Below are 26,193 nucleotides of genomic sequence, written 5' to 3'. Positions count from 1 at the left end.
ATGTGGTTAAACTAAGATGCAGATCAGAAGAAGTTAGCTGAGATTAGATTCAATCTACAGAACAAGTCGTACTTGCATTTTCATATGCAAAGCAATGTTTTTGTTTCAAATAACCTGCGATTGAGACAACCACAATAAACAAACCCGCAAATTTAAAAGCAGTACCACCACAACCAATGTGTGTTCTCGCTTTCTACTTTCCTCTTCCTAAATCAGTAATTTAATACATGTAAATAAGCCTAGACGAGACCAACCGCCATCGATATATAACTCTCGCACCGTTTTTCTATTATCGCTTGTTTCGTCACCATCTACTGACTGCTGAATTTTCACGGTCTTGATTCTCTTTTGTATTCTACTTTCTACATCTATCATTCGTGTGCATAGTTTGTCTATTCTCCAAGCTGAACCCCCGTTTGAAGCTATATTCGTTGTTATTCCGACAATTGTGATTCAATCTACGCACTTTGAATGTAAGGGAAGATCCATTCATTACGTAACGCAATAATTAAACATTTTCATTCCCCCTCCCTCCTCTAAGCGTTACGTAATTCGTGGACGCTCCCTAATCTTAAAATTCATAGGGCGACTGTTTCATTTTTATCTCATCCACCAGATGAACATGGGAGCGATACGAGAAAAAAACGGAAAAGCAACCAAATACATTTATTCCTTCATATGCATTTCAGTCACATTTGAAGTGATTGGGCGAAAACAAAATTCGGAACGACCCTTCATAACGATGGTACGCATACAATCGATGTAAGAGTAATCAAAAACGAAGAAGGTATCCGTAATACACACATTTGTTGTAGATCTCGTGGAGCACTGATAATCAAAGAAGACGCACAAGGCCCAAACAAAAAAAAAAGCATTCAGATGTGTTGTGTTGGCTCCGAACCGAAAATGTAAATTATCACAAAATGAGACTGTTAGATAAGTATCTAACAACATTTGATCAAAAGCTTTGAAACTAATAATGAAGTATATGGGCGATAGATTTGGAAAATATAATTTTCAGGGTCATTTTCGGCTAATCTAGGTATTCTAGCATTTAAGCTCGAAAAATTCTTAAATTTAAATCCAGTGCAGAGGTAGATTGACGTTAGGAAAACGACACTGCTCTAATTAAGAAAGAAAGTTTCTCGTAATGTATGTAACGTGTGTGATAATTGATATTCCTTTGTGGTTCGAATTGGTAAAAAACAAGAAACAATAACTAGAACAAGGTTATACAATATCTATGATCTACTTACTTGATGGCCCGACATGTGAAGAACACAATGCGCTTCAGCTTCTTGTTATAGAAGAAGTAGTTGAATGACCACAAACAACCTGGCTCCCCGTATGGATCCGAGTTCAAATCAGGATTGTAGCTGTAGATGTCGCAGTCATTGAGGGAAATTTCATCCTCGATTGTGGACCACAGAGCAGAACGAATCTTGTGGTACTGTTCGCCGGCCACCGCCGAAAGGTTTCCCTCGATCGAGTTGAGAACCCACTGAAGCGATGGTTCTTTGCTGAATTCATGACTCTGTAAGCGAAGAAAACATACATGGAAACGATTATATTAGCATATTATTGCATGAAAGATGAAGCGATGAACTATTTTCAGGCTTCGGAATTCTCACTCATATGAATAAAAACCCAGGATTGATCCAAACAGCGGAGTGCAATTTTTCCATATTCTCCTTTGAGCAAGTGTTCTCACGCAATATTTTATCCGGATAGAAAGACGGGCGATAAACTCGCGAGCGCCGGCTTGCCGGATAATTTAATTTTGTGCCACCAAATTCTCCACCTCGCCACTTCTCCAGATAAGTTTTAAAAGCATATTCACAAAAATGTAGGTCCGCGACGGGATTCGAACCCAAAACAATTTTAAAATGTGTAAAGCGCGCCCACTATAACCACGCCACCACACGAACCGATTGAAAGCAAATAGAAAAACTGCTGTCTTGAACCTACTACTTATCGTGGCGCATCGTCGTATGCAATCAGTTCGGAGTAGCAAAGTAAGCAGCATTTGATTTTCGCGAAACATGGGAAGAGGGATAACAATTTTTCGCACCACCGCTTGTGCCGGAGTTTATCGCACTGTAATTTATCCGGATAAAATGGATGGTGGAGCGATCTGTTGTCGCGTGAGTGAGTGAGAAATCCGAACCCTGACTATTTTCAATCCAGTTTAACATGTCTGGCCTGAGGGCTTCCATCCAGCTTAATGAGCAATGGGATGTTTTCTTCAATACACATATCGGCAGTACTATATTTAAATGAGATTCTATTCTTGAAAATACGAGGCAGTACTATTCCATTTAATTCCACCATTTGATTATTTTGTTGAGGTCAAAATAGGTATCTGTAAAGTGAAGATTCAGTGGTGGAATTAAATGTGGTAGTACTGACTCGTCTTATGACATATAAAGACATTACACTAAAAAAATTAAAATAATGTTCTTCAAATATTTGTTCTCCAAGATTCAAAGATTAGTAGACATTTAACTGCCAGGTTGTAATCTTGTAATCTTGTAATCTTGTAATATCAACGCACCCTCTGACCATAGCCTATCTGCGTTGTATTTAAATACCACTGAGCGATACGTCTACTGGGCAACACGTCCGGTGTGCACTGCACTAAGATCTCCTTAGATGCAACCGGACCGAGATCTTACTTAAGGCTCCCAAGGGTCCGTTTCGTTGTGATATGTTGCCATAAAATAGAAATATATGCACTTGCTTTTCTAATCTACGGAATATTTAAATTTACAAATGCTATTGATTAGTGACAAGAAAATTCATTCATCGATCAGATTAGAACGAGCTCAGTGCAATTAAAATATAAACGCAATACTTATCTGCAATTCACAGAAGATGTTGGGATTGTCCTTGAAGTAATCACGTTGTGAACACAGACTTCCTGTATTGACGGTGGTTGTTATGAATATGAATACCACTGCTGATACCGGAACAATAAGATTTTCTTCATCACTGGTCGTCTGGAAAGAGGTAGATAAAAGAATTGGGCCGCTTTCACTCGCCGGCCCGCAAAACATTAGTAAGTAATTAATCTTACTACAAAGACAAAAATACAGTTCTAATAATTCTGTCTTATTAATGGATATCACACATGCCCATCTGATACTCAACTTAACCAAAAACATATCCTCAATACTTAATAAAATGATAACTGTATATAGTTTCTATTATTGTCCATATATACCTACTATTCAATCTAGGATTCCAAATCGGATAAATTAATTCAGTTGCTAACTAAAAGCTTATCCTCAACGCTTTGGCTGTCAATAGTCTCCACAATATGAACCTTAAAGGTTATAACTTTGTTCAATCCTACATCTGTTTATATTAAAACTCAATCCTAACTGCCCTGAAACCGCTTTCAACACATAACTGCCCTGAGCACAGCCACTACATGCGACCCACAGGACCCCAATCGAGGACGGCCTACACTATACCGTTGTGAGCTTACACCCTCTCCTGGGCTGTGCGACGCTGAAAACATGCTCCTAACGTTTGATGCCTAAAATAAAAATAATTAAACTAATTACACTAAATCTTACACTTTTGATCGAACCCGGCTGACATTCGCGTTAAACATTGTGTTCAATGAGTGCTGATCACTCATGATAACCCTCTCTTGCGCTAAGTAATGCTGAAAACCTAACTTCTAGGAATTTGATTCGTAGAAACAAATTATACTGAAATTGGTGCGTGGCAAAATAAGTTATACTATTAGCTAATTTAGTTAAACCCTGACTACCCCACATTATACTGGCCCGTTTGGAGTCATCCAGTGGCACTTGGTCTTAGCATTCGTTTTCTTTTTAAATTCTATAACAATTTACCACGCTTACCCCCATATTAGTAATATGTAGAACGAATGCTTGACTATTACTATACTAAGTATAGTAAAAGACCGGAAGTAATAATTGGGCCAGCCACCACCACAGACATTTAACTGCCAGGTTGTGTATAAATATTCAGACTATGTTAAGCATATCTGAAAAAAAGTCTGTCATCATAACCATTGATTAATTCTAATCTAAAGTACTAAACTGTTAATATTAAAAATAGTTTTCCCCCTGCTATTCTTATTTTTGATTTTTTCCAGCAAAAAGAAACGAAGAAATTGCTCTCGAGTAATAAGATGTTCAAGAAGACGACTTTTGTAGCGAAAGCGATAATCGAGCAGCGTCTAATAATAGAGTAAATGGCTCAAGCCTTAGCCTAATGTGCTGTGGTTGAGCACATTTATCGTTGTAAATCTTCGTATATTTAAGCTCTAACCAAAATTATGCCAGTAGACGGCTTGCTTACGTTTGGTTATTATGCCAAAACATTGTTCAAACAAAAATCGTAAACTGTAATTTGGAAACGAGTGCTCCAAATATGGTCCCAAAAAGTTTTGGTTAATCGTGACGCTATACTAATGAAAATTGTGAGTACAAAATGAATATTGAAAATCGTTCATCTAATGAGAGAAAATAGGTAAATGCATTTAGAAAACTTCTTTATTGGGCAAAAAAACTCTTGAATAGCCTACTTGCTTAACCCTTAAATGCGCAATGTTGTTTAAAAACAGCAAACAAAAAATACGTTTAATGTTAATTATTTCATGGTTATTTATGTTAAAAATATTTTCAACGACTTCTAAAAATCGCCTTGCACCTTCAAGGGTTAAAAGGCTGATAAAAACCGAGTTAAAGTGATTTTTCATGCAAGGTCATTGCGTTTATTAGTTGAGGAAGTGCATGAATCTAGCGTAATGTAACTAAAATAATGATTAATTATTTGCGAGCGTCTTAGGGGAAATGTTACACGCAGAGGCGTCGCGTCCGCATGTGCAACCTGTGCACTGCACAGGTAGCAATTTTGTCCCTAACATTTGAACTCTAGATAAATTTCTTGTCATTCTTATCCAAATATTATTTGGATTATGTGCAATTATCATATGTTTTGTACAAATTTGACGATTAATAAATACATAATCGTAAAATATGCACAGATTTTTTTATAGGCGGCCTGTGATATGAGGTAGTCAACTGAAATGATGTGATGGGGGCGCGTTATATTCTACTCTACGATACCAAAACGACACCCCGCCCCATGTCCAACTCGTGCACTTTCAGTCGAGAACGGTTTGCCATGCATCATACACGCATTATTTTGTATGTGTAGGTCATCCGCTCTAATCGCAATCGGCGATGTATAGGTAGTCAAAGCGTTCATCACTGGCAGTGCACGGTTTGGTGCCGATGCAGAAAAGCACATCGGTTTGGTGCCTAACTGCCTACCGAGTAGGTTACTTCACCATTTCAAACAGCGCATGCGCGATTGGGTGAAGAGCGCGCAATCGGAACACAACAGAAAGAAAAGAGAGGCTCTCTCAAAGCGTCCCATGATGGCGGAAGTCCGGTAAGCACATCAGCAGAGCAATAACGTCTTTCATATTGATTGAGATTTTGGCTTATGAAGAATTTTTCGACACACCTATCCAAAATATTTAGGAGCTATTCGTATACCATGTGAACAACTTACTCGGTATAGTGGTATAAAGGATGTCCATCTTTCAGACAAATAATTAATGAAAAATTGCATAAGCAGAAGTGTACGCTGATGGAGGGAATTACACATCAAAGACTATTTGACTTCTGTTCACGTGGTATGAGAACAGCCCTTCCAAAAGAAAATTATTTATCAAAGAAATAAACTAAAAATAGAATATCGCTAGTCAAGTTGAAAACCGGAATACGGGACTGGCGAAGTTTGATTTTTTTCGCAATTAAACCTAACTTCGCTAGTAGTGCGCTAGTCTAATTAGGCCCTAATTAGACTAGCGCGCCATTAGCGAAGTTAGGTTTAACGTACGGATTGCGAGAAAAATCCAACTTCGCTAGTCCCGTATTTCGGTTTTTAACTTAATCGAGTATAAAGAGGAACGCTTAGATTATAAACTTCATTGTACAGACCCCATGTTTCTAATATGTATAACATGCTAATTACAAATGTTTATTAGTCGTCAAATCATTCTTAATATATTTCAATTTTCTGGTTAACGTTTCACAATTATTAAGACTAGTCTCATTCTACGAAATAACTTTGATTAAAATTAAAAGATAGGTACCTTTCCATTGAATAGATAGATGACTTATTTGTCATATTGAGAAGAATATCGATGGTGGTATTTTTTTAAAGCTCAAGACAAAAATAGTCGTTGAAAAGAGCGTTCTAAATTATTTACCACCGTCAGTCCAAGGCCCTTTCATTAGGCATTATTTTCCAATGCAAAACGTAAACAAACGAGCATAAATTCCATACAAAAATCCAAGATGGCTGAGTTGGGGATATTGACAAGTCAGAACACTCTCCAATAAATAAACCTGCGTCGGTCTATAGTCTGTCTCTTCCTGTCCTTCGAAAAATTGTGATTGTGGTAGTGCAGCATTTCGAAACACCACAAACACTCAATCAAATAATACGGTTTGATGCCAATTTTTGTCCCCCCTTAATTTAACGCATTGTCACTTTAAGTTTAATTTAAGTTTATTGCGATATTATTATTATAACTTTATTTTTGTGAATTTTGATACAGTGATCAGTTCTTCACTTAATTCGATAAATGGGATCCCTTTTATACGCGTTTTTTTTTCGTAATATTCAACTTCAATCACACGGTGCACAGGTTGAAGAATTGATCACGCGACGCCTCTGGTTACACGGTAACCTTTTCACAAATCCATAAAAAACTAGCATTGTTGTAGCTCCTCTTTCGTCGTTTATTTTGCATGCGCATCGATGAAATTTTGATTCTCTACCCCTAGGGTATGTTTTCTGTTAGCAACAAATCAGCTGATCATAAGCATAGGCTATTCAATTCTAGACCAACATTTGAAAAGGGCGTAACAGCCAAAATTTATTCCTTCTGATTCTTCGTCCACATATATAGCTTTATATGTAGACGAAGAATCGAAAGGAATAAATTTTGGCTGTTACGCCCTTTTCAAATGTTGGTCTAGAATTAAACTGGTTTATGCCCCTGTTTTGAAGAACAGTTTCTTTCGTTTCAGTTAACGAATACATGAACAGTGTGAGTATACAAAGCAACGCAGAGCACGTATAGACAAAGAAGGCACACACTTATCGTACGGAAGTTCACAAGCAAGATGTAACAGATTTTTTCGGATTGAAAATAATGAATAAATTGAGCTAGTTCCTTGGCCTTGTTCCACAAGGGAGAGATTTATTATGATTTTTTTTATTGATTGTTACTGGAACCAGACAGAAATTTTGCTTCTACTAGGACCAATACTTCACTTGAGTGTAGTTTTCCGCGAGCAGAATCTCACATTTTTATTTCCTGTCTGTTTATCCATCAATAATTTATTGAACTGGACAAATAATATGAACGAACAATACATGTCTAGACGATTAGTAAAGGCGTAAATTCTGTAAAGTATTCAAATATGAAATTGAGTTCATGATTTCTTGGAGCTGACAACCAATACATAATGCCAGCTTTCTAGGTTGATAACGGGTGGTAGGGGAAAGTCGGTACACGATCAAGGGAAGTCATTTTTTTCAGCTGATATAAATCAACAGACACACTTTTTGGTACTTAGCATTATCCGATTTGTTCTCAACAGGTTTCATTCGACGCGGAACACGGCCTAGTTCTGCGCTATTGAAAATTAGCAATGCTGGACAGCGCGTTCCGGAGTTATTAAAACATTGTTTTTTTCGATTTTTTCCATGGTTCCACCTTGGAAAAAAAAAATTCCTGCAGTTATCGAAGAAAGAAACGATCACTAGGGTACTACGTTCATGTAACGGGTGTGAGATCATATATCTGTGAAAAATGGTAGTCAACTAAAATCGTATTCTGGTCTTCCTAGGATCATGCCATGTAGACCAGTTCAGCTTAGGGACGATTCAAATATGACGTCCACTACTTTTTGAGATTTCTAGACCCCCCTCCCCCCTCTGTCACGCTTTTTTGTATACATTTTATATGCAGTGTCACAAAAACTTAGACCCCCCCCCCCCCCAAAACCTGTGACATCAATGTTGAACGACCCCCTAAATAAAATACTGGACGTTTTATTCCAATCTCTTTGTAAAATACTGCAAGCCATCATTATTTTTTTTTCAAAAATGGTTCACTGGGGCCAGATGCCTTAGGACCATGTCAATGTCGCCAGAATTTAACTTTTCTAAAATACGACAGTATGTAGATAATTGTTGTTATTGAAACACAATCGATTTTTTGGAGGGCTGTCGAAAATCGAATTATAAAATATTTTTGGGGAATTGATCCCTCTCCAAGAATTTGCTTTGATAGAAGTAGAAAGGTGATCTCTGATTTAAAAAAATATTTTTTTATTCTAAAAATGAAGATTTTCCCCTCCCCATGTTGAGTTAAAAAAATTCAATTTGAATATCGTAAATTTTTATAGAAATGTTGACATTTTTATACGGAAATGATAATATTTGGTCAATGTTAGGCGCGGTGATTCAAATTTTGCATGGCCACTCAAAAGATCTTTGAGAGTGTCCAAACACACAAACCGTTATGCAAAATTAGTACGCTTGTCAATTTAAAAAAATAGTCACTCCATAATGATAATTTATCTAGAGGAACTTTACTAAAAAATATACTAGAACAACACTATTTTGGTTCTCGGTAGTCAGTGGGGGATCAAGTATTATTTTTTGCACAACAATTTACATTCGTCGAACGCCAAAAACCTAAATCTCTATCCTCAATTCTTAGATCTGAGGAATTTAAGGGTATTTAATATTAAAAAAAAACTATTCTAGGTGCCCATTTCAATGCACATTTGAAATATGTTTCAAGGCAAATCAAATTTAATTAATCTTTACAGAACTGCTAATATGAATTCTGTACATACATCCTCAGCAGTTAGCACATCCAAAAATCGATTGAAAACCAAAACGCAATGCCAATCAAGCTGCGGCATTTCCATCTTGTTTACCATCAATTCGCCAAGATCGTTTGTGTTTTTCATAACAGAAAACTAAATTTAGAAGGAGGGTGACTTTCATTCGCTTCTGACGTTCGGCGACTGTCGTCATAAACGAACATGAACAGCAGTTTATATTTTTGTTGGGTCTTCTCACTGCCGACCGCTTATATATCTTATGTCTACAAGAACGAGATATTCGCATTTTTTCGTGAAACATTCGAATATCTGAATATCTGATACAAATTATAAAATAAAATATTGAAAAAATATCCGTGCACTTTTTCTCAAATCTCTAAATTTTTGAGTAAGATATGAGCAAGGATATCAATAATTATTATTGTGTCTTGCAACTAAACCAAGTAATGCGACACTGTTCGTTTTATGTAATCGTTATTGCATTTACCGAAAATTACAAAAACGATATATACCATAGTTTTATAGTCTGTTCAGATTACGAACTTCTTTATTTGATACTAGCAGACCCGACGAATTTCGTTTAGCCTAAAACTAAAATTGATTTATTATCTGATAAGTTCTCAAGTTGTGCAGAAATTTCTCTTTCATTTGTATGGGAGCCCTCCTTTCTAAGAGGAAAAGGAGTTTTGAACCACCACCGAAACATATCTTCCCTCCACTGCTTATGGTCGCATATCAGTCCCATACAGTACTGAGATTTTCATTTTCATTGAGAGAGGTCATGCGATATTTACATTTTATTCTCTTCCGCTTTCATAGAAAACATAAACAATGAAAGGAATTCTGCCAAATTTTCACGGATTTTTATTTCATGAAAGCGCATCAAACTATTGTAAACAAGCTGTTTATTTTCAATAATGTTACTCCTATCTTGAAAATCAAAAACAATACAATCATTTTATCGACTAGTCATCGTTTTTTGCACAGATCTATTGACACTATTTGGAAATTTAGATTTCAAAACAAAGCAACATTCCTACCATGAGTGCTTGTAATGTGACAGGTGACCGGGAAACGGTTACATTTTCATTTGGTCGCTTGAAAATGAAAATGCAACTGTTTTCGCTTTCACATGACAGTCACGAAAACTACCAGTACTGGTCCCATATGAGTTTTCGTCGTTTTTGAGTTAGAATCTGTAACGGTCATATTCAACGGGGAAGCAGGGACTATGTTCAGTCCCCATGAACACTGCGAGTTAGGGGGCCTGTCTAGGATGTGGCGGGGTTTGACAGTGAGCTCTGTTAGACCTTTATAAAAGCTGTACATGCCCTCGCCCTATCAAACCCAGTCAACACATGAACGTATATGGTGTCGTGTAGGATGCTGAAGTGGAGACGATATATGTACTTCTCCATACAATGTGTATTGTATATCGTCTTCAATTTAGTATCTTGTATTGTACCAGGTACAATTTTATGATGACTGGAAAGCGACCGTGCACATTAATTCCAGTGAGATCCTGATTACGGTATAGTAGTCAAGGCAAGCTACACACACGCGCGCGCAAAAGTAATGCAAAATAAACGACATGTAAAACGTAAATTAACAAAATATCTGGCTGAATAAGAATGAACCTCAAGTAGAGATTAAATGAGGATTGCTGGTTGACATTAGCTTTCCGATTGCTATCAATGCGGTTAAACAACCGTAAATATTACTTTATTTTAAATTTTAATCGCGTTTTAATTTTGCTTTCCTCACGTTAAAGAAATGATGACGCGGGCGCCTAATCCGAAATTCAAAAGAACAATCGCTCACTTAGAGCGATTGAATGTTTATTCTCGCGAAGAATAAACAAATGAACAAATTAAGGAAATGCTAATACTGTTGTGTAAAAGTTGCATAGTTCACATAGTACTTTCTATGTTAAATCCCGATCTATGTTACTGATTACCCCACTTAACTAACACAACTTTCTTCCCGTGGTAATTGTGGAGATGCAGAGGTATTCTCGGTCACTAGTAACAACAATAACCACACACTAACATTTCTTCCCTTTCCCAACTGACTGTAAGGACTTGGCCGGCGCCGTTATTGATCAACATTTGCGAGCTGCTGAAACGAGCACTTCGAGAATAGATGGTAAATCCCAACCGATATTCACTTGGATCGTAGTCAAGATCGTAGTGCAATTTGCACCAGTTCTGATCAATCACGGAGTAACAACCATTTATATGTACAGTCAGTCTAAGTTAAGTCTAACCTACTAAGCTAAGCTAGAATCTAGAATATTCATCATAATATTATCGAATGCATCTGTAAAATAGGAATGTTTGTTCAGGAAAAGTCGAAAAAAATATCAAGAGTTTGTCCCAGATGAAAAATGACCGCATGCGGTCTTTCTTAAGATGGGACAAGTAGGCTTGATGTTTGTTTCTCATTTTCTACATTTAAAGTATTTTTCATATGGGACTAATATGCGGTCTTAGGCAGTCCACATGCCATATCCCAAAACCTCCACATGTCAGATGGAGTTCCATTTGCTCAATTAATTCTTGAGTTATGAAGAAATTGGTGTTTCATTTGTATGAGAGGTGGGAGGAATCTCGAACCATCTTAAGAACCTTTCCCGGCCCCAAAAACCTCTGCATACAAATTTTCACGCCCATTGGTTCAGTAGTTTCAATAAGTCCATAAGGTCCATAAGGGTCAGACTGACAGAAATTATTTTTTATGAATACAGGGCTGGTAGCGACCGAAGCCATTCAAAATATGTGACTTTAGTGACCGAAGCTGACGAAAAAAAGGACCAAATAGTGACTTTCAGTTGTAGAAAAAGTGACCAAATAGTGACTTCCAATTTCAATTGCAAGTTCGATAAGACGAAATCAAGCGTTTTTGGGTCGAATGAGAATATTTTTTTAAAAATTTGTGGCGGAAAACATCTTTCACTCACCACTCTTTTCTCCTACAACGAACTCAGAAGAGAATCGAAATGCGTACTCGGTAACTTTTACCTATTCAGTGACTAAGTAAAATTGTATTGCCCTCTCTTTTAACCTCACGAAAATTTTACTCAATATTAGTAAAAAGCAAGACAACTCAAAACTATGAGTAGTCTGCAAGCAAATCTTATTTTTACGCCACTGGCAGTGAGCGAAATGTAGTTATTACTCTTAACACCTGTTTTACTTTCCTGAAAATTATTTCTCGGCGAAAATCTGCGTGAATGAGCATTCTCTTCTCGTGAGAATGAGTGAAAATTAAGATCATTGGGTTAGCTACTTAAGAAAGATGCAGAGAACTCTTTGATTTGTCATAAATGCCACGGATGTTTTTGGCATTTTTAGTGCGATAGGAACAACCGTATGATCGTTTTGGTAGAAAACGATACAAAAATTATGAAGATTCATGTACAACGAGCCTGGGATTGAACGCTCGACCTCTAATGAGGACCATGCTCTCTGATTTTTTAAACATTTTTAATCCAAAATACGCAGATACGACTTGCTGTGCGTATTCATGAACGATTTTTGCTAGAGAATTCGACAGCGCATGCAATCTTCAAAATTGGGGCGACTTGAACACCTTTCTATGATTCATTTCATTTATTTAGTTAACATCTAAACAGATAACACTGAATCAACAATTTGACGCCACAATGCACGGTTCGAGGCCGCATCTCTCCATCCTCGGATACGCCCCACGCTCGCCAAGTCGTTCTATGATATCTACTCAATAAATATTTGTTTAGAGCAAACCCTTCATTTGTCAAAATCTACAGAAAAATAGCCGCTTGAAAACAAATCATATTTTCTTGAATTTTTTAGACAAGTTTTTATATCGATGCCTAATGAGGGATAAAGTCTCCTCGAATTGAGGCAACAACTCAAAATCCAAATATCCTGAAATTGTGGTGGAGTTATGGCATTTTTTTCATTTAGCATATTTATGAATTTGTGCTTTGAAAAAACGAGCAATGGGTAATGTTTTCAACATAACCGCGAGTAGACGTAGGACTTGTATAAACATAACGTATTTACATTTAACTTCTAACTTTTGAATCTATGGAGTTTGATTATAGGTATTGATATTGGAAACGACAACTTCCATGCTGTGTAGAATTATTAGCAATTTGTTTATTCAAAACCTCTGGAAATAAAACTAATAATTAAATGCATAATAAGAATTGCTTTGTTTCTAACTATTAAGCCCTTATTTACTCAAGCAAATGTAGTGCATTTATAGATTTTTTATTAATGATTTAAGGTTAAAAAATCTATTTATAAAATTTTCAGACTTTGGCAAAATGTCCTATTTTAGGGGAACTGTCCCGTTTTCTAAACAAAGAAATACAGCACCAAATTCGTTGCTTCTTTTTGCTAACATGTGTGCTTACTGCTAAAAAAAAGATCTGTAAGGTGAATGGTGAAATGAGCCGATTTAGAAGATCTCTATTCTGAGAAATATCCAGTTATGTATTGCCAACTGTTACCAAGTTAGATTTTAGACGAGTGTTTAAGTGACTTAGTGTTTAAGTGCATGTCGAATTACTTCATTACTATTGAGAAGCAATGAAGTATCGGTTTCGATACAGTTCTTGTTTTTTTCCCAAGAGTACATGACACGGTCACGCTATTCAGACCCTTCACAGAGAGCATTCTCATTGAAGGCGCGCCCTTTATCAAATCTTTCCTTGAGAAAACAGAACAGTAATACTGTTAATTGGCCATACATTGGATCCCTAGCCACATCCTTGTCTTGCTTCTAGAATATCACCAGTAAAGCTATAAACCCGGGATTAAGCTCTATCTACAAGCCCATTTCAATCTAGAGAAGTTGTTCAGTAACAAGAATTTCCATGTGTTCCTCGAACTAACATTGTTTACCAGTTCATGAAGAGTTAGTACCCATAGAACCCTGACTCGAATTTTTTCAAGCAGTTAGTTCAGTATAGGTCGATGGGTCCTGGTTTTTATAACTAATTGCTAGAAAATATGTTTCCGCTGCATACAATTTAGCATCAAACGAGAGGAATTTGAGTCTTTCAACCATGTGCAGGGTAAAGTTAATTTTGTTATAATTCAAAAACTGCAATTGGTAGAGAGGACTAAATACGATAAATCGTTGAAATACCACAACTTATTGCCCTAGCTTGAAGAATGGATTAAGTTAGGGCTCGGTTTGGTAGATCTTACACCGTAAAACACTACGTAAAAGTGATCTACCAGCTTTACGGGGCAAAAAAAAAGAGATTAATAAGCTATTTATTGTTTTGTAAATCATTTCTATTTAAATGTTTTGCCTTTCTCGTACAACAAAGTTGTACCGAAAGGCTATCATTTCACTCCGAAAACGAACTTTTGATAAGAGTTCCGGAGACCCATAGTATTATATACCAATCGATTCCGCTCGACGAGCTGAACAAATGTCTGTCTGTCCGTGTGTGTATGTGTGTGCACAAAATGCTATAAAAACATTAGCCAATTTTTCACATAGTAACTCTTTACCGATTTTCTTGCAACAAGTTGCATCCGACAGAGACTAAAACGCTGTTGATCATTATTGAATTTCATAATAATTGCGAATCGCATAAAAAAGATAATATTAAAATAGTGATGAGACATAGTCACATAGAACAATAATGTGTTATGAAAAATGCCTTGCATCTATGAATATTTTTGAAGTTTATCCGTGGCTTGCTCCCATTAAGAGTTTCATCGTACTATAAAGATGCTCGTGTTGCACGCATTTAGGCGTAAGTATGCTCTTCGTTCAGTTTCATAGTACTATGAAATTGTCCGAAAGTCAAAATTCGAACATAGGAAATTCGAGAAACTTTTGGCAGCGCCATCTGTCGTCTACTAGTGTGAATTTTCTATCATAACATTAGACGGTGTAACTGTTTTGCCTTTCTTGTACATCATCGAGGTGTAAGCGTAAAGGCTACATTTATTACCCTTTTGCGCGAGAAAGGCGCCATCACCGCTAGGTGGATTAATCTGGGTTTTTTTTCTAATATTTGGTTAAGTTGTACAAGAAAAGGTTGTAATATTAAAGGTTGATTAAATGCACAACTTTCATTCGAAGCCACTCAGATTGATTACTATTTTTTACCAGGATGGTAGAACAGGTGTAGCAAAAGTCAACGAGACGCCCTTGATATTGATGTGTAATATATAAAGCCTGTCCACGTTAAATTTTTGACACCTATCTTCCAATGTGATTTTGTAAAATTTCTACAAACCACTGAGACGATCAATTTCCATAACAGCTGAATATTTATGTTCTTTTGGGTACTGTCCAGTATGCTTTCATTTTCGTCCAAATTGATAAAATGGCGCCAAATGATTTCGACATTATCTAAGTGTTCGAAATTTGACGTGGACAGGCTTTATATATTAGAGTGGGCGCAGTTGTATGGAAAAACGCAAACATATGCAAGAAAGGGCTTGATGGACTTGACGATCCCTCCCCAGGCCATTTGCGAGTTGTGGTGAATGCCTAGGATGTAATGGGTTTTGACAGTGAGCCCTCTATAAAAAGCTGCTCGTATCTGCAAGTAGGCTCAGCCAAAGCGACCGTGTGCCGCTCAAAGCGCACAAGCCCAAGTCCTGGTGTTAGGTGGGACGCTAAACATGCTGCAGCCCTGACACGACGGCCCTCAGACGAGACAGGCGGTTTGCGCAGGCCCAATGAGCCGCCTTCAAAAACAACCATTACAAACGACATAGAAGATAGTACGACTCGATACAATCGGCAACAATCTAGGCGACGAATAAAGGATCAGGATTGAAAGCTTGGAACATGGAACTGCAAGTAGCGCTGCAGTAAATCTCCTGAACGGGACAGAAAGTGTGAAAAAACGGGCATCGAACGGCCTTCTACCTAAGCTGTGGTACCACCAGGGTTGTTAATCGTTAATTTATCGTTATCGCCGATAAAGTTAATTGTGTTCAACGTTATCGGTTGCTACGATAAAGATGCATCAACTCAGTAATTATCGGAGTTCGATAATTCAACGTTAATTTAACGTAAGTTAACTCGATAATTTACTTTACTGGTTACTAGATTACGAGAAAAAAAGTTATGTATCATTTTGACAGAAGGCGAGAATTATGTAAACTGATCTTTTCCAAAATTGCTCAATGATGACCCTCATTGTAGCGGGTTGACCAGAGATTATATTCATTGAGAGCGGGACTTTCTAGAAAAATGCTCAATGGCGTATAGGCGCGAAACGAAGAAAAACCAAGTGTTCTGTCATTGGCTTGATGGACTATTAATCACTACATAAGTGTTTGGAATATATGGCACTGGCTACAAATACAACGCAGATATTTGTGCTAACCAGACAGACTTGCTTTGAGATGGAGACATATCTATTGATAACGCATGATGATTTTTTCTTAGACAATCTTCATCGGATAATCAAGAAGATGTAGCTGGAATCGGAATACTTGGGGATTTAGAATTGGGTTTCAACTGCTAAAGATTTGTAGTATTTCATGTCAGGCATAGGTACACTGACCCCACAATCATGGGTCACACACTAATATGGGTCACTTCCATTTGATCAACATGCAAAATGGAGTGACTAATTATTGTTACAAAGTGACCCATGTATGTGGGATCAGTGTACCCAGTGAAAATACCCTCCGTGATGAATTGAGCACGACTCGGTTAATCTACTCTCTGAATCATAAAATAACCATAATTATGTTATACATGTAGGGGTAGGCTCTCCGGATCTCCAAAATAGATGTTTTGTGATTCAAACATAAGAAATACGATTCTTTATTATGAAAAACCAAGACTATCTGTGAAATTGAATGAATGATCATTAGAATGTGTTTGAACCCCAACTTAATTGCAAGATTTAAATGAGTTACCTAATATTTCAGGGCGATGCAAGAAAAGCATATTGCAAAACCAACTTGTAAATATTATATTTTTTACCTGCAGGACATATTACAGTTAACTCGATAATTATCGATAAATCAACGAAGACTCGATAACCATAACGATAAATCAACGCTCACTTTATCGTCAACGAAGCATCATCGTACATTCGTTATCGTTATCGAAGATGGCGTTAAATTAACGACAATAATTTATCGATTAACAACCCTGGGTACCACCAACGAGCTGGGAACCGGCTTCATAGTGCTGGGAAAGATGCGCCAACGCGTGATTGGGTGGCAGCCAATCAACGCAAGGATGTGCAAGCTGAGGATAAACGGCCGATTCTTCAACTATAGCATCATCAACGTGCACAGCCCATACGAAGGGAGATCCGACGACGAGAAACAAGCGTTTTATGCACAGCTGGAGCAGCCATACGATGGATGCCAACTGCGGGACGTCAAAATCGTCAGTGCGAATATTGAATCCGACCACTACCTCGTTGCAGTATACCTGCGTTCAAAACTCTCGACGATGTACAACACCCGTCGAAGCCGGACGCCGCGGCTTAACATTGGGCGGCTACAAGACGGTATACTAGCCCAAGAATACGCGCAGCAGCTGGAAGTGGCACTCCCAACGGAAAAGCAGCTAGGCCTAGACCGTCTTTTGAAGATGGCTGGAGAGATATTCGATTCGCCATTGGTAGCAGCGCAACCGCTGCACTTGGCACGGTGCCCCCGGATCACCTTCTTACGAACGAGCGTGAGGTGATCCAAAAGTGGCGGCAGCACTACGAAGAACCCCTGAATGACGATGTGGCAGACGAGGATGGCGATATGGTGATGAACCTGGGAGAACGCGCGCAGGACATAATTTTACCGGCTCCAGATTTCCAGGAAATCCAGGAGGAGATTGGCCGGCTGAAGAACAACAAAGCCCCTGGGGTTGACCAACTACCAGGAGAGCTATTCAAACACGGTGGTGAGGCACTGGCTAGAGCGCTGCACTGGGTCATTACCAAGATTTGGGAGGAGGAAGTTTTGCCGCTGGAGTGGATGGAAGGTATCGTGTGTCCCATCTACAAAAAGGGCGATAAGCTGGATTGTAGCAACAAACGCGCAATCACATTGCTGAACGCCGCCTACAAGGTACTCTCCCAAATTTTATGCCGTCGACTAGCAACAATTGCAAGGGAGTTCGTGGGGCAGTACCAGGCGGGTACTGCAGAAATGCTGCGAATACAAAACGCATATGATCAGGGAATCAATTTTTCGCCGATGCGCAGACGAAACACACGACCAAAGAGAACCAACGACAAAGCTTTGTTTTTGTCGTAGATAATAATGACAAAGATCCGAAAATTTTTGTCCGCGACAAAAAAGAAGACAATTTTTTTGCTAACTTTTCATTCCGTTATTTTGCATTCTCTCTAGAGAAAATTTCGGTTTTATGCAATCGTAGGTTCAACTTTCATGAAAATATTTGAAAATCTTACTCTGATTACAAAAAAAGCCTCGTATTCTCGGAAATATCGGAGTATGCAAGGCAAATGATTCTTGTCATATTGTGTTCAGGTTCTGACAAAGGCTTGTTGCAAGGTGCGTTTGTCAGTAACAAACTCTGTTGAGCTTGAGCTTGATTGACTGCCCGTAGTTGCTACTCCATTATGACCAGATCAGCTGTTCTTACACACAGAACCAACAGATGTTTGCTTGGGACTAGCACTCATCTTCAATGTACAAGTACTGGTAATCTCATTTGTTAGGTCATACTGGCGCCTGCCACGTCAGAATGCAAGTCAATGTAGGGAAGGGGGAGGAAATGATGATGTAATCACTCGCCCACTGCAAGCCGAATATACCTCTGCACTTGCCACGAGATCATACGGAATTTATTGGTATTTTTGGGTTAGGTTCGAGAGGCAGAGGTTCGTCTTGGTTAACGAGTTGCCAATGTTATAGATAGAAGAAAGCAACTGAGAAATATAGAGAAAGATACAAAGTAGCAGAATGGAACGGCCCTGGGATTGAACCCACGACCTCCTGCGTATGAGACAGAAGCAGTAGCCATATGACTACCAAGCCCGTTATTTGTCAGTAACAAACTCTGTTGATGACAAAGGGTATATTATTAGGCGTTGCTCGACTATTGATTCCTTGCTAATGATACAATGGATCGGGACCAGCTATGGCAGCTAATGCACGAACACGGATTTCCGGATAAACTGACACGGTTGAGCAAAGTGACGATGGATCGGGTGATGTGCGTATTTCGAGTTTCAGGGGCATTCTCGAGTCCCTTCGAAACCCGCAGAGGGTTACGGCAAGGTGATGGTCTTTTGTGTCTGCTATTCAACATCGCTTTGGAAGGGGTAATACGAAGAGCAGGGATTAACACGAGTGGTACGATTTTCAATAAGTCCGTCCAGCTATTTGGCTTCGCCGACGACATAGATATTATGGCACGTAACTTTGAGAAGATGGAGGAAGCCTACATCAGACTGAAGATGGAAGCTAAGCGTATCGGACTAGTCATCAACACGTCGAAGACGAAGTACATGATAGGAAGAGGTTCAAGAGAAGACAATGTGAGCCACCCACCGCGAATTTGCATCGGTGGTGACGAAATCGAGGTGGTAGAAGAATTTGTGTACTTGGGCTCACTGGTGACTGCCGAAAATGATACCAGCAGAGAAATTCGAAGACGCATAGTGGCTGGAAATCGACAATTTACAAAACGCTCATTAGACCGGTAGTCCTCTACGGATACGACGTGTAGCCAACCCATGGACCGAGCCGAATGGAGAAGACTCTTATATACCGCACAGGCCACTTCAGCCTTAGTCTGAATAAATAAATAAATACATTTTAGACAATCAAAACCTTCGATTCGTAATTTAATCAGTTTTATTTTAAATTTTAAGAATTTCGTTTTATTTTTTCATTGTTTTCCATTGAAATAATATTTTGAATTTATTATTTACAAGTTTAAACCTTCCCATTCAATATTGGAATACTGGAATTTTCACTTATTTCTTATTTAAGGTGTTTTCCGGTGTAACAAATTAAAAAAATATAAAATAGAAGAATTTCGAATATAACTTGATGAAAATTATTTTTTTCCGATTCGGTGGCCACCCTGCTTCATTAATCAGTGTTTATTGATACTTATGTCAAAGACAAGGCACCATAAAAGTGTTTCATAGACAAATCAGCAGAATTCGAAGGGGTTACACTATTTTACATTGGTTACCGCTTAAGGGAATACGACCATCTTGCCTCACAACGCACACGGGCATCGACTGAATTTATTAAGGCCGATTCAAATATTTAAAATCCATTTTGTTTCCCCCCCAAGGATTTTTTTTTGGCAAAAAATAATATTTTCAGGAGGCAACAAAATAAAATTCAAATAATTTTGAGGATTTTCAAAACATTCCTTAACAAATCCGAGGAGTTTTTAGATTTTTTTTCATTTTAATATTTATTTTTTATTATCCCCCTCCCCCTTGACCTTTCGGATATTTGTAACGGCCTAATTTGGAAAATAAAACAATAAGCGGCCGAGACATACGAAAAGATCAGTATCAGCACCCATTAACATTGCTTCGTTTCCATTTTAGGATAGTTCCGGTACATACATATATCGTTCTTATTAGTTACTAGAAGATCAATCTGACTTACCTTCGCATCGCTGAAATCGTAGTCCGGCTCAAAGGCCGAGTTGAGCGTCGCGATCAGATAGAACAGCGTCTTACGCGAAATGGTATCGCACAGTGTAACACCTTCGTCGCCGGATAAGGAGTTACGCAGGAGCTGAGGCGAAAAATCCTGCAGGGTTTGGGGCGGCGACAGGGCCTGTAAATCGGTGGGCGCCTGTTCCGAGGTGAACCGCTTATACAGAGCCTTATCGTTGCCTGCCATCTTGCAGGAGTAGCTCTCGATGCGACCATGGATGGTACTGTCGCCGGTCAGGATGTGAAGGGCATTGTTGATTGCCTCGAAACTGGTGCTTTCCAGCAGCTTCATTTTGATCAATCTTACAGATGACGATTTTATGCGAGATGAAATGATGAAGTGTGGGTATTCGTGTTGGTTTTTCTTCTCGGAAATTTAAACGGTGTGGAAACTTTAGCTTATTTAACGATGTTTTAAGATCAGTGGGTAAGATGTTGGTTTTAACTTTATTTTGAACAATTTTCTACACCCTCGAACGATGCCTTTATGCTTACAAAACTAAGCTTGTGTGCTGTTTACAGCAGTAAGATCCTCCACACAGCGGAGATAACTCGTTTAGCAACTGTGGTGAAGCCCACTCGTGGCGGCAAACAAGTGATGTGCTGAGTACTTGACCATCTTGGGCGATCGCTCTCTTATTAAGCTGTTGTTGACTCTGGCGATTCTGAACATGGTTGTCGGGTGCACACAGAGTCTCTTCTTCAAAATTTTGGTGCTGGCGATTCGACGACTTCTGAAATTCTGCGTACGCTGCGGGCACATTTAATATGGGTCAACAGTTGGGCGATAACTTTACGAGATTACCGCGGAGCAATTAGGATACTCTTTTCTTCAAACCTGTAACACAAATCACTTTCACCAAAAAAATATTCCTTATGTTGTCTTTGTTTTACAACACTGTAGTGTTCTGCTTGTATACTTCAGTCTATTGTACATTCACTTTCACCAATTCTAATTTGAAAATTGAAACAAAATTACGGTAATAGGGAGCAGTTTCTTGCTGAATATATTTAATGAATAATGAATGAAGTGCATCTTTCTATGATATCGATGACCTTTAGCCAAGATGAAGGATAATGCGGCAAATGTAACACGGAGAATAACATTAGGTAAATAGTACATCATTTTTTTTACTGAGGTTTGGTTTCTTGCCAGCGGATTTTAGGATTCATTGTCAATTGCCATAAGTCAAGTACAAAAAACTGAAGATGACCTTTCTGTTAAGGTTGAAACGTAATCTGTAAAGATACAATCAAGTAGTGTTTCTAATCAAATGGATTAGTACCAACTCGTATTGTATGACAAGTGGAACAAGCTGTAGGCATATTTTTTGTTTTCTCCAGTAAATTCAGGAAGAGATTGGCTGATTAGAAAACCAAAATGCCTCTGGGGTTGATGAACTAATAGCAGTGGCGTCGCGTAACCTCACTTTTTACCTGTGCACTGACACAAAAAATGAAAATTTTGATATTTTGACAACCCAAATGAAAAATAAAATTTTCAGAGTCGTTTAAACTAATCAACATCTTGTTATTCTATGCATTTCCGCAGACCAATTCCTTAGATTTAAGTCCAGTGCACAGGTAGATTGAGGTTAGGGAAACGCCACTGACTAATAGATAAGTTTTTCTTCTATTTATAACATGAGTATGCCATCTCGTAAAATGTATGAAAATAATGGGAGGTAGGTCCATGAGTTTAACGAGTTATTTGCCAAAGAGGGGATACTAACCTAGACAAATATCACCGTTTAAGTTGCAGACCTGTGCTGGGGTTCAAGCTTCCGTTATTTCTAGATGCATCTTAGATTCTGTTTTTTAGTACATGATGAAGTAATGATCACAATTGAAAACTTAACTAGAAATTGCAAGCTTGCTTTACTTTACGACGAGTTAAATCTGCGTAATTTTGACGTTGTGGTGCTGCAGAAAATTTACTGAACGGGCAAAACAGTGTAAAAACAAGGCGTCGAGCAACTATCAGCTGGGAATCGACTAGTGTTTCGATCATTAAATTAATTTTAGTAGTTTGTCAATAGGTGATTCATACCTAATTTATACCTGTTCGCGTGACCAACATCTAATTTGCTTGGACCTAAAAGCCAAGGTACCGGTACTACAAATGTCGAACGACCAAGTTACGGCCAATTCAGATTACGCCATTTATGATCATAAATATCATGATAAACAACAACTTATGCCATCCCCATACATTCAATTTTCTTTCTCCGCTTTAGCACGATATTTACTACGATAAATAATCTAATCGTAATCTGCTTATTGAAGCACATTTTGGCAGAATAATTTCAATGGTTACAACGCCACCAGCGCTTTACTGTTAAAACCTTCGGAAAATGCTTCGGATTTTTTTTTCGAAAATGCTTCGAAATTCGTCCAGAAATAATTTAGAAAATTGCTTATGGACACTCTTCAAGTGATTTCTTTGAATAATTCCTTGAAAAAAAAAACTGATCCCGAAATTCCTTCGGAAGTTCCTCCAGGAATTGCTTTGAAAAATCCTAACTAATCAAAAGAATTTACAAAGGAAATTCTACAGGAATTTTTTAAAAGATGGCAAAACGTTTTTTTTTTGCGGAACAGTAATCCATTAACGGTCACTACATTTTCAATAGATTTGATTGGTATATCAAGCATAATTTTTCATAACGACGTATGTAACAAAAGTAAACAAAACGGGGTTTTTAATACAACGTGACAATCACACGCGGCTTTATATAATACGCATCGATTTTACTGATTTCAGATCTTGAAATTCTTTAATTCAATCTTTTTGCGAATCGACGTATGTAAAAATTTCTATTTTTGAGGTCTCACTGTTACATACGTCGCTTTAACATATGGGAACTAAGAGCGACCTATGTACCAAAAAAAAGCAAAACAAAACAAAACTGCAGTTGCGTCAATCGTGCACTATGGAAAACCGACCAATGTACACCGACGTGCGTGCAGCATACCGGTGTATGTATAATTTTATCGTTTTTCACAGTGAATTTGAATGAACTGAGATTTGATGTGAAGCACGCTTATTACGTGTCATGTAATGACGCATGCCAGCGGAAAAAAGTATTGAAAAAAGATTTAGTTTTAAAACAGTTTTAGAAAAAGTTTTGCCAACTTTCTGCAAAAGATTTCTCGAATCCTCATAATTGTTACATACGTCGTTATGAAAAATTATGCTTGATATATTCAAATATTTTTAGGGATTTTTTTCATCTTTTGAGAGAATTTCACTCATGATCACCGGGTATTGAAATTTCCCTGATTATGTCAGGAATTCCTTGATAATTCCAGGTATTTTCCAGGTGGGGAGAAATTCCCTGATAATTCCAGGTTTCCCAGGTAGTAGACACCCTGGATATATATCCTCTACCGTGTAAGGCAGTGATCCCCAAAGTGCGGCCCGCGAAGGATTTCAGAATATACGCTTCATATTGCCCGTTGATACGCATTAGATGTCACCAAATGCTTTTCATCATGCCCAATTGTTTGTGCTACTTAGGTAATCTGTCAAGTTCACATCATTATGATGTTTAAGAACCATCATGATTAAATTCATCACTTCATATGTTACGTAGGACAACAACGTCTCCAGTGTCTCGTACTTAACTCGACTCGAAGTGGTGGAATTCAATGGGATTGTACAAACTCGTCTTATGACAAGTGAAAATAATGTTGTCATACACTGCTCTGAAATGAGAAATCTTTCAATACAAGTTACGATTTGGTAAAATTTAAATTGTTTTTTTTTATTAAAGCTGAATATCATCGTACGCTTATCAAAATCTCTTTATTCCATAAATTTACGCGCACAAATTTTGCATATTGAAAGTCCTTGAACCGATAGAATGAGGTTAAAGAAACGTTACTTATATTTATTAAAATTATTAAAAAAATTGTTTTTTTTTATTGAAAAAGAGACAATCCCCGTGAAGAAACTTCGGGTGAATAACAAACTCGTCGTAAAAATTGTAAGACTGAGCAGCCGTTCAATAATTATAATTAAAACGTACAGCCGATCCATAATCAGGAATCGTTACTGGTTTGTAGTGAACAATAATCCTTCACAAGGATGTAATTGATTATTTAGTAATTTGCGATCGATTAGTTAGTAGTTTGTCAATAGCTCATTCCAAAAGCTGAATTTTAAAATGTGTTGTATGATTGACTTCTAGTTTGAACGTTTTTCTACAACCCTGCCTAATGGTTCATTGTTAAATAAAGATCAAGGAAATGATAGCCTGCTCATGGTTCTTCAAGTTTATACCTAAGCATTGAACGTAACAAGCGAGTATAAGTAAGCACCGTTGTAAATGTACCTAGATAAGTTATTTTACCTACGCATAGTATAAATAATGTAAGCTGGGATCATTTTCTTAGTCGAGTCAAGTACGAGACAGTGAAGACGACCTTACTGTTGAGGTCGAAATACGTATCTGTCAAGGTACAATCTAGTGGTGGAGTTAAATGGGATGGTACAAACTCGTCTTATGACAAGTGAAGACATTCCACTAAAAAGCTTAAAATAATTTTCTTTACGATTATGTGCAACTACTTTTAACTTATATTAAATGATATGGAAATGCTAATATCATCTTCCAAACTTGGACGTACATGTTCATGATAGAATTAGAGGCGAAAGTATAGAATTGATAGTTCCGTTAGGATACGGCAGGCATGAAGAATGTTTTTATAGAAGTCGATTTGAAAGCGAGCGTAGGGCAATATTTGTGATGGCACATATCACACGACCTTCCTTCTGCCAAGCTCCCGTATGAAGGGGGAGGGAAGAATATCAGTGTGGAAGCTGATATATCTTCACTGTATGTACTTCACAATGTATTTTTGTATAAAATTTTCAACAATTCCACTAAAATGTTTGCTTAACGTTATATTTAGACATGTACCTACGTAATACTTTTGCGCATAAATCCTTCAAAAAGCCCCAGTCTTATACAAATAAACGAAATCTATAAGCGATGTGACCTCACTCACTCTGCGTGAAACTGCTCTCTAGAAACGCTTCACTTCCTCAATGAGAGGTGTTTGCTGTAATCCACTTTTACAATTCGGCGTCTTTCTCGATTATGCGTCGTCACGCACTGCTGCTCTTCTTTTTGCCTCCACAAACAAGCTTCGGCTAGGCTACTTTACTGCTCTAGCTCTTAGTCATAATAAACAGGAGTCGCAATGAATCAAAGCATATTTTCCGGGTTTCGATATTTTTGTCAACACACGCAATATTTCCACGTCTGGTGGGACAACTTGAATGGAACAAGAACACACGCACACAACCGTAGGAGGAACTGGATCCACTACAGCTACATATAGATGTACAAAGAGGACTTGAATTTTTCCATCATTTTCGCTGCTGCTAAGCGCTACCGAGAAAAACGACTGAGCTTTTATATTGCTTTTTTCACTTTAAATTTTCGATTCCGGCGAACAATCGCTTATCCCTTCGACGAGGCCACCTGCAACGGATACTTTGCGCGACGCTAAATCACTTTGGATACGATTTTTCACCGTTTGGTAGCTATTTTTGTTTTGGTTGAAAATTTCACGAACCGACTCGGACGAAGCTTTGGACTGAATTGAAAAAGAATG

The 26,193-nt window shown here is 37.9% G+C and overlaps 1 protein-coding gene across 4 annotated transcripts; it reads right to left on the bottom strand.

Annotated features, from left to right (window-relative positions):
* Positions 1 to 1,229: 1,229 nt before the first annotated feature.
* LOC134213226 (repressor of RNA polymerase III transcription MAF1 homolog) lies at positions 1,230 to 26,193 on the bottom strand. 4 transcript variants are annotated; one of them, XM_062691981.1, is made up of 3 exons: positions 25,573 to 26,193; positions 20,516 to 21,520; positions 1,230 to 1,534 (listed from the first exon to the last, which is right to left on the bottom strand). In XM_062691981.1, the coding sequence occupies exons 2-3, from the start codon at positions 20,858 to 20,860 to the stop codon at positions 1,253 to 1,255; spliced, it is 627 nt and encodes a 208-aa protein (XP_062547965.1). In that variant the 5' UTR covers positions 20,861 to 21,520; positions 25,573 to 26,193; the 3' UTR covers positions 1,230 to 1,252. The 4 variants fall into 4 exon arrangements, with proteins under 4 accessions (XP_062547965.1, XP_062547964.1, XP_062547967.1 ...); XM_062691980.1 differs by having other exon boundaries at positions 25,582 to 26,193; XM_062691983.1 differs by lacking the exon at positions 25,573 to 26,193 and adding an exon at positions 25,498 to 25,519.

Source organism: Armigeres subalbatus, chromosome 2, assembly GCF_024139115.2.
Source record: "Armigeres subalbatus isolate Guangzhou_Male chromosome 2, GZ_Asu_2, whole genome shotgun sequence".
NCBI lineage: Eukaryota > Metazoa > Arthropoda > Insecta > Diptera > Culicidae > Armigeres > Armigeres subalbatus.
This window is presented reverse-complemented; position numbering and strand designations above follow the sequence as displayed.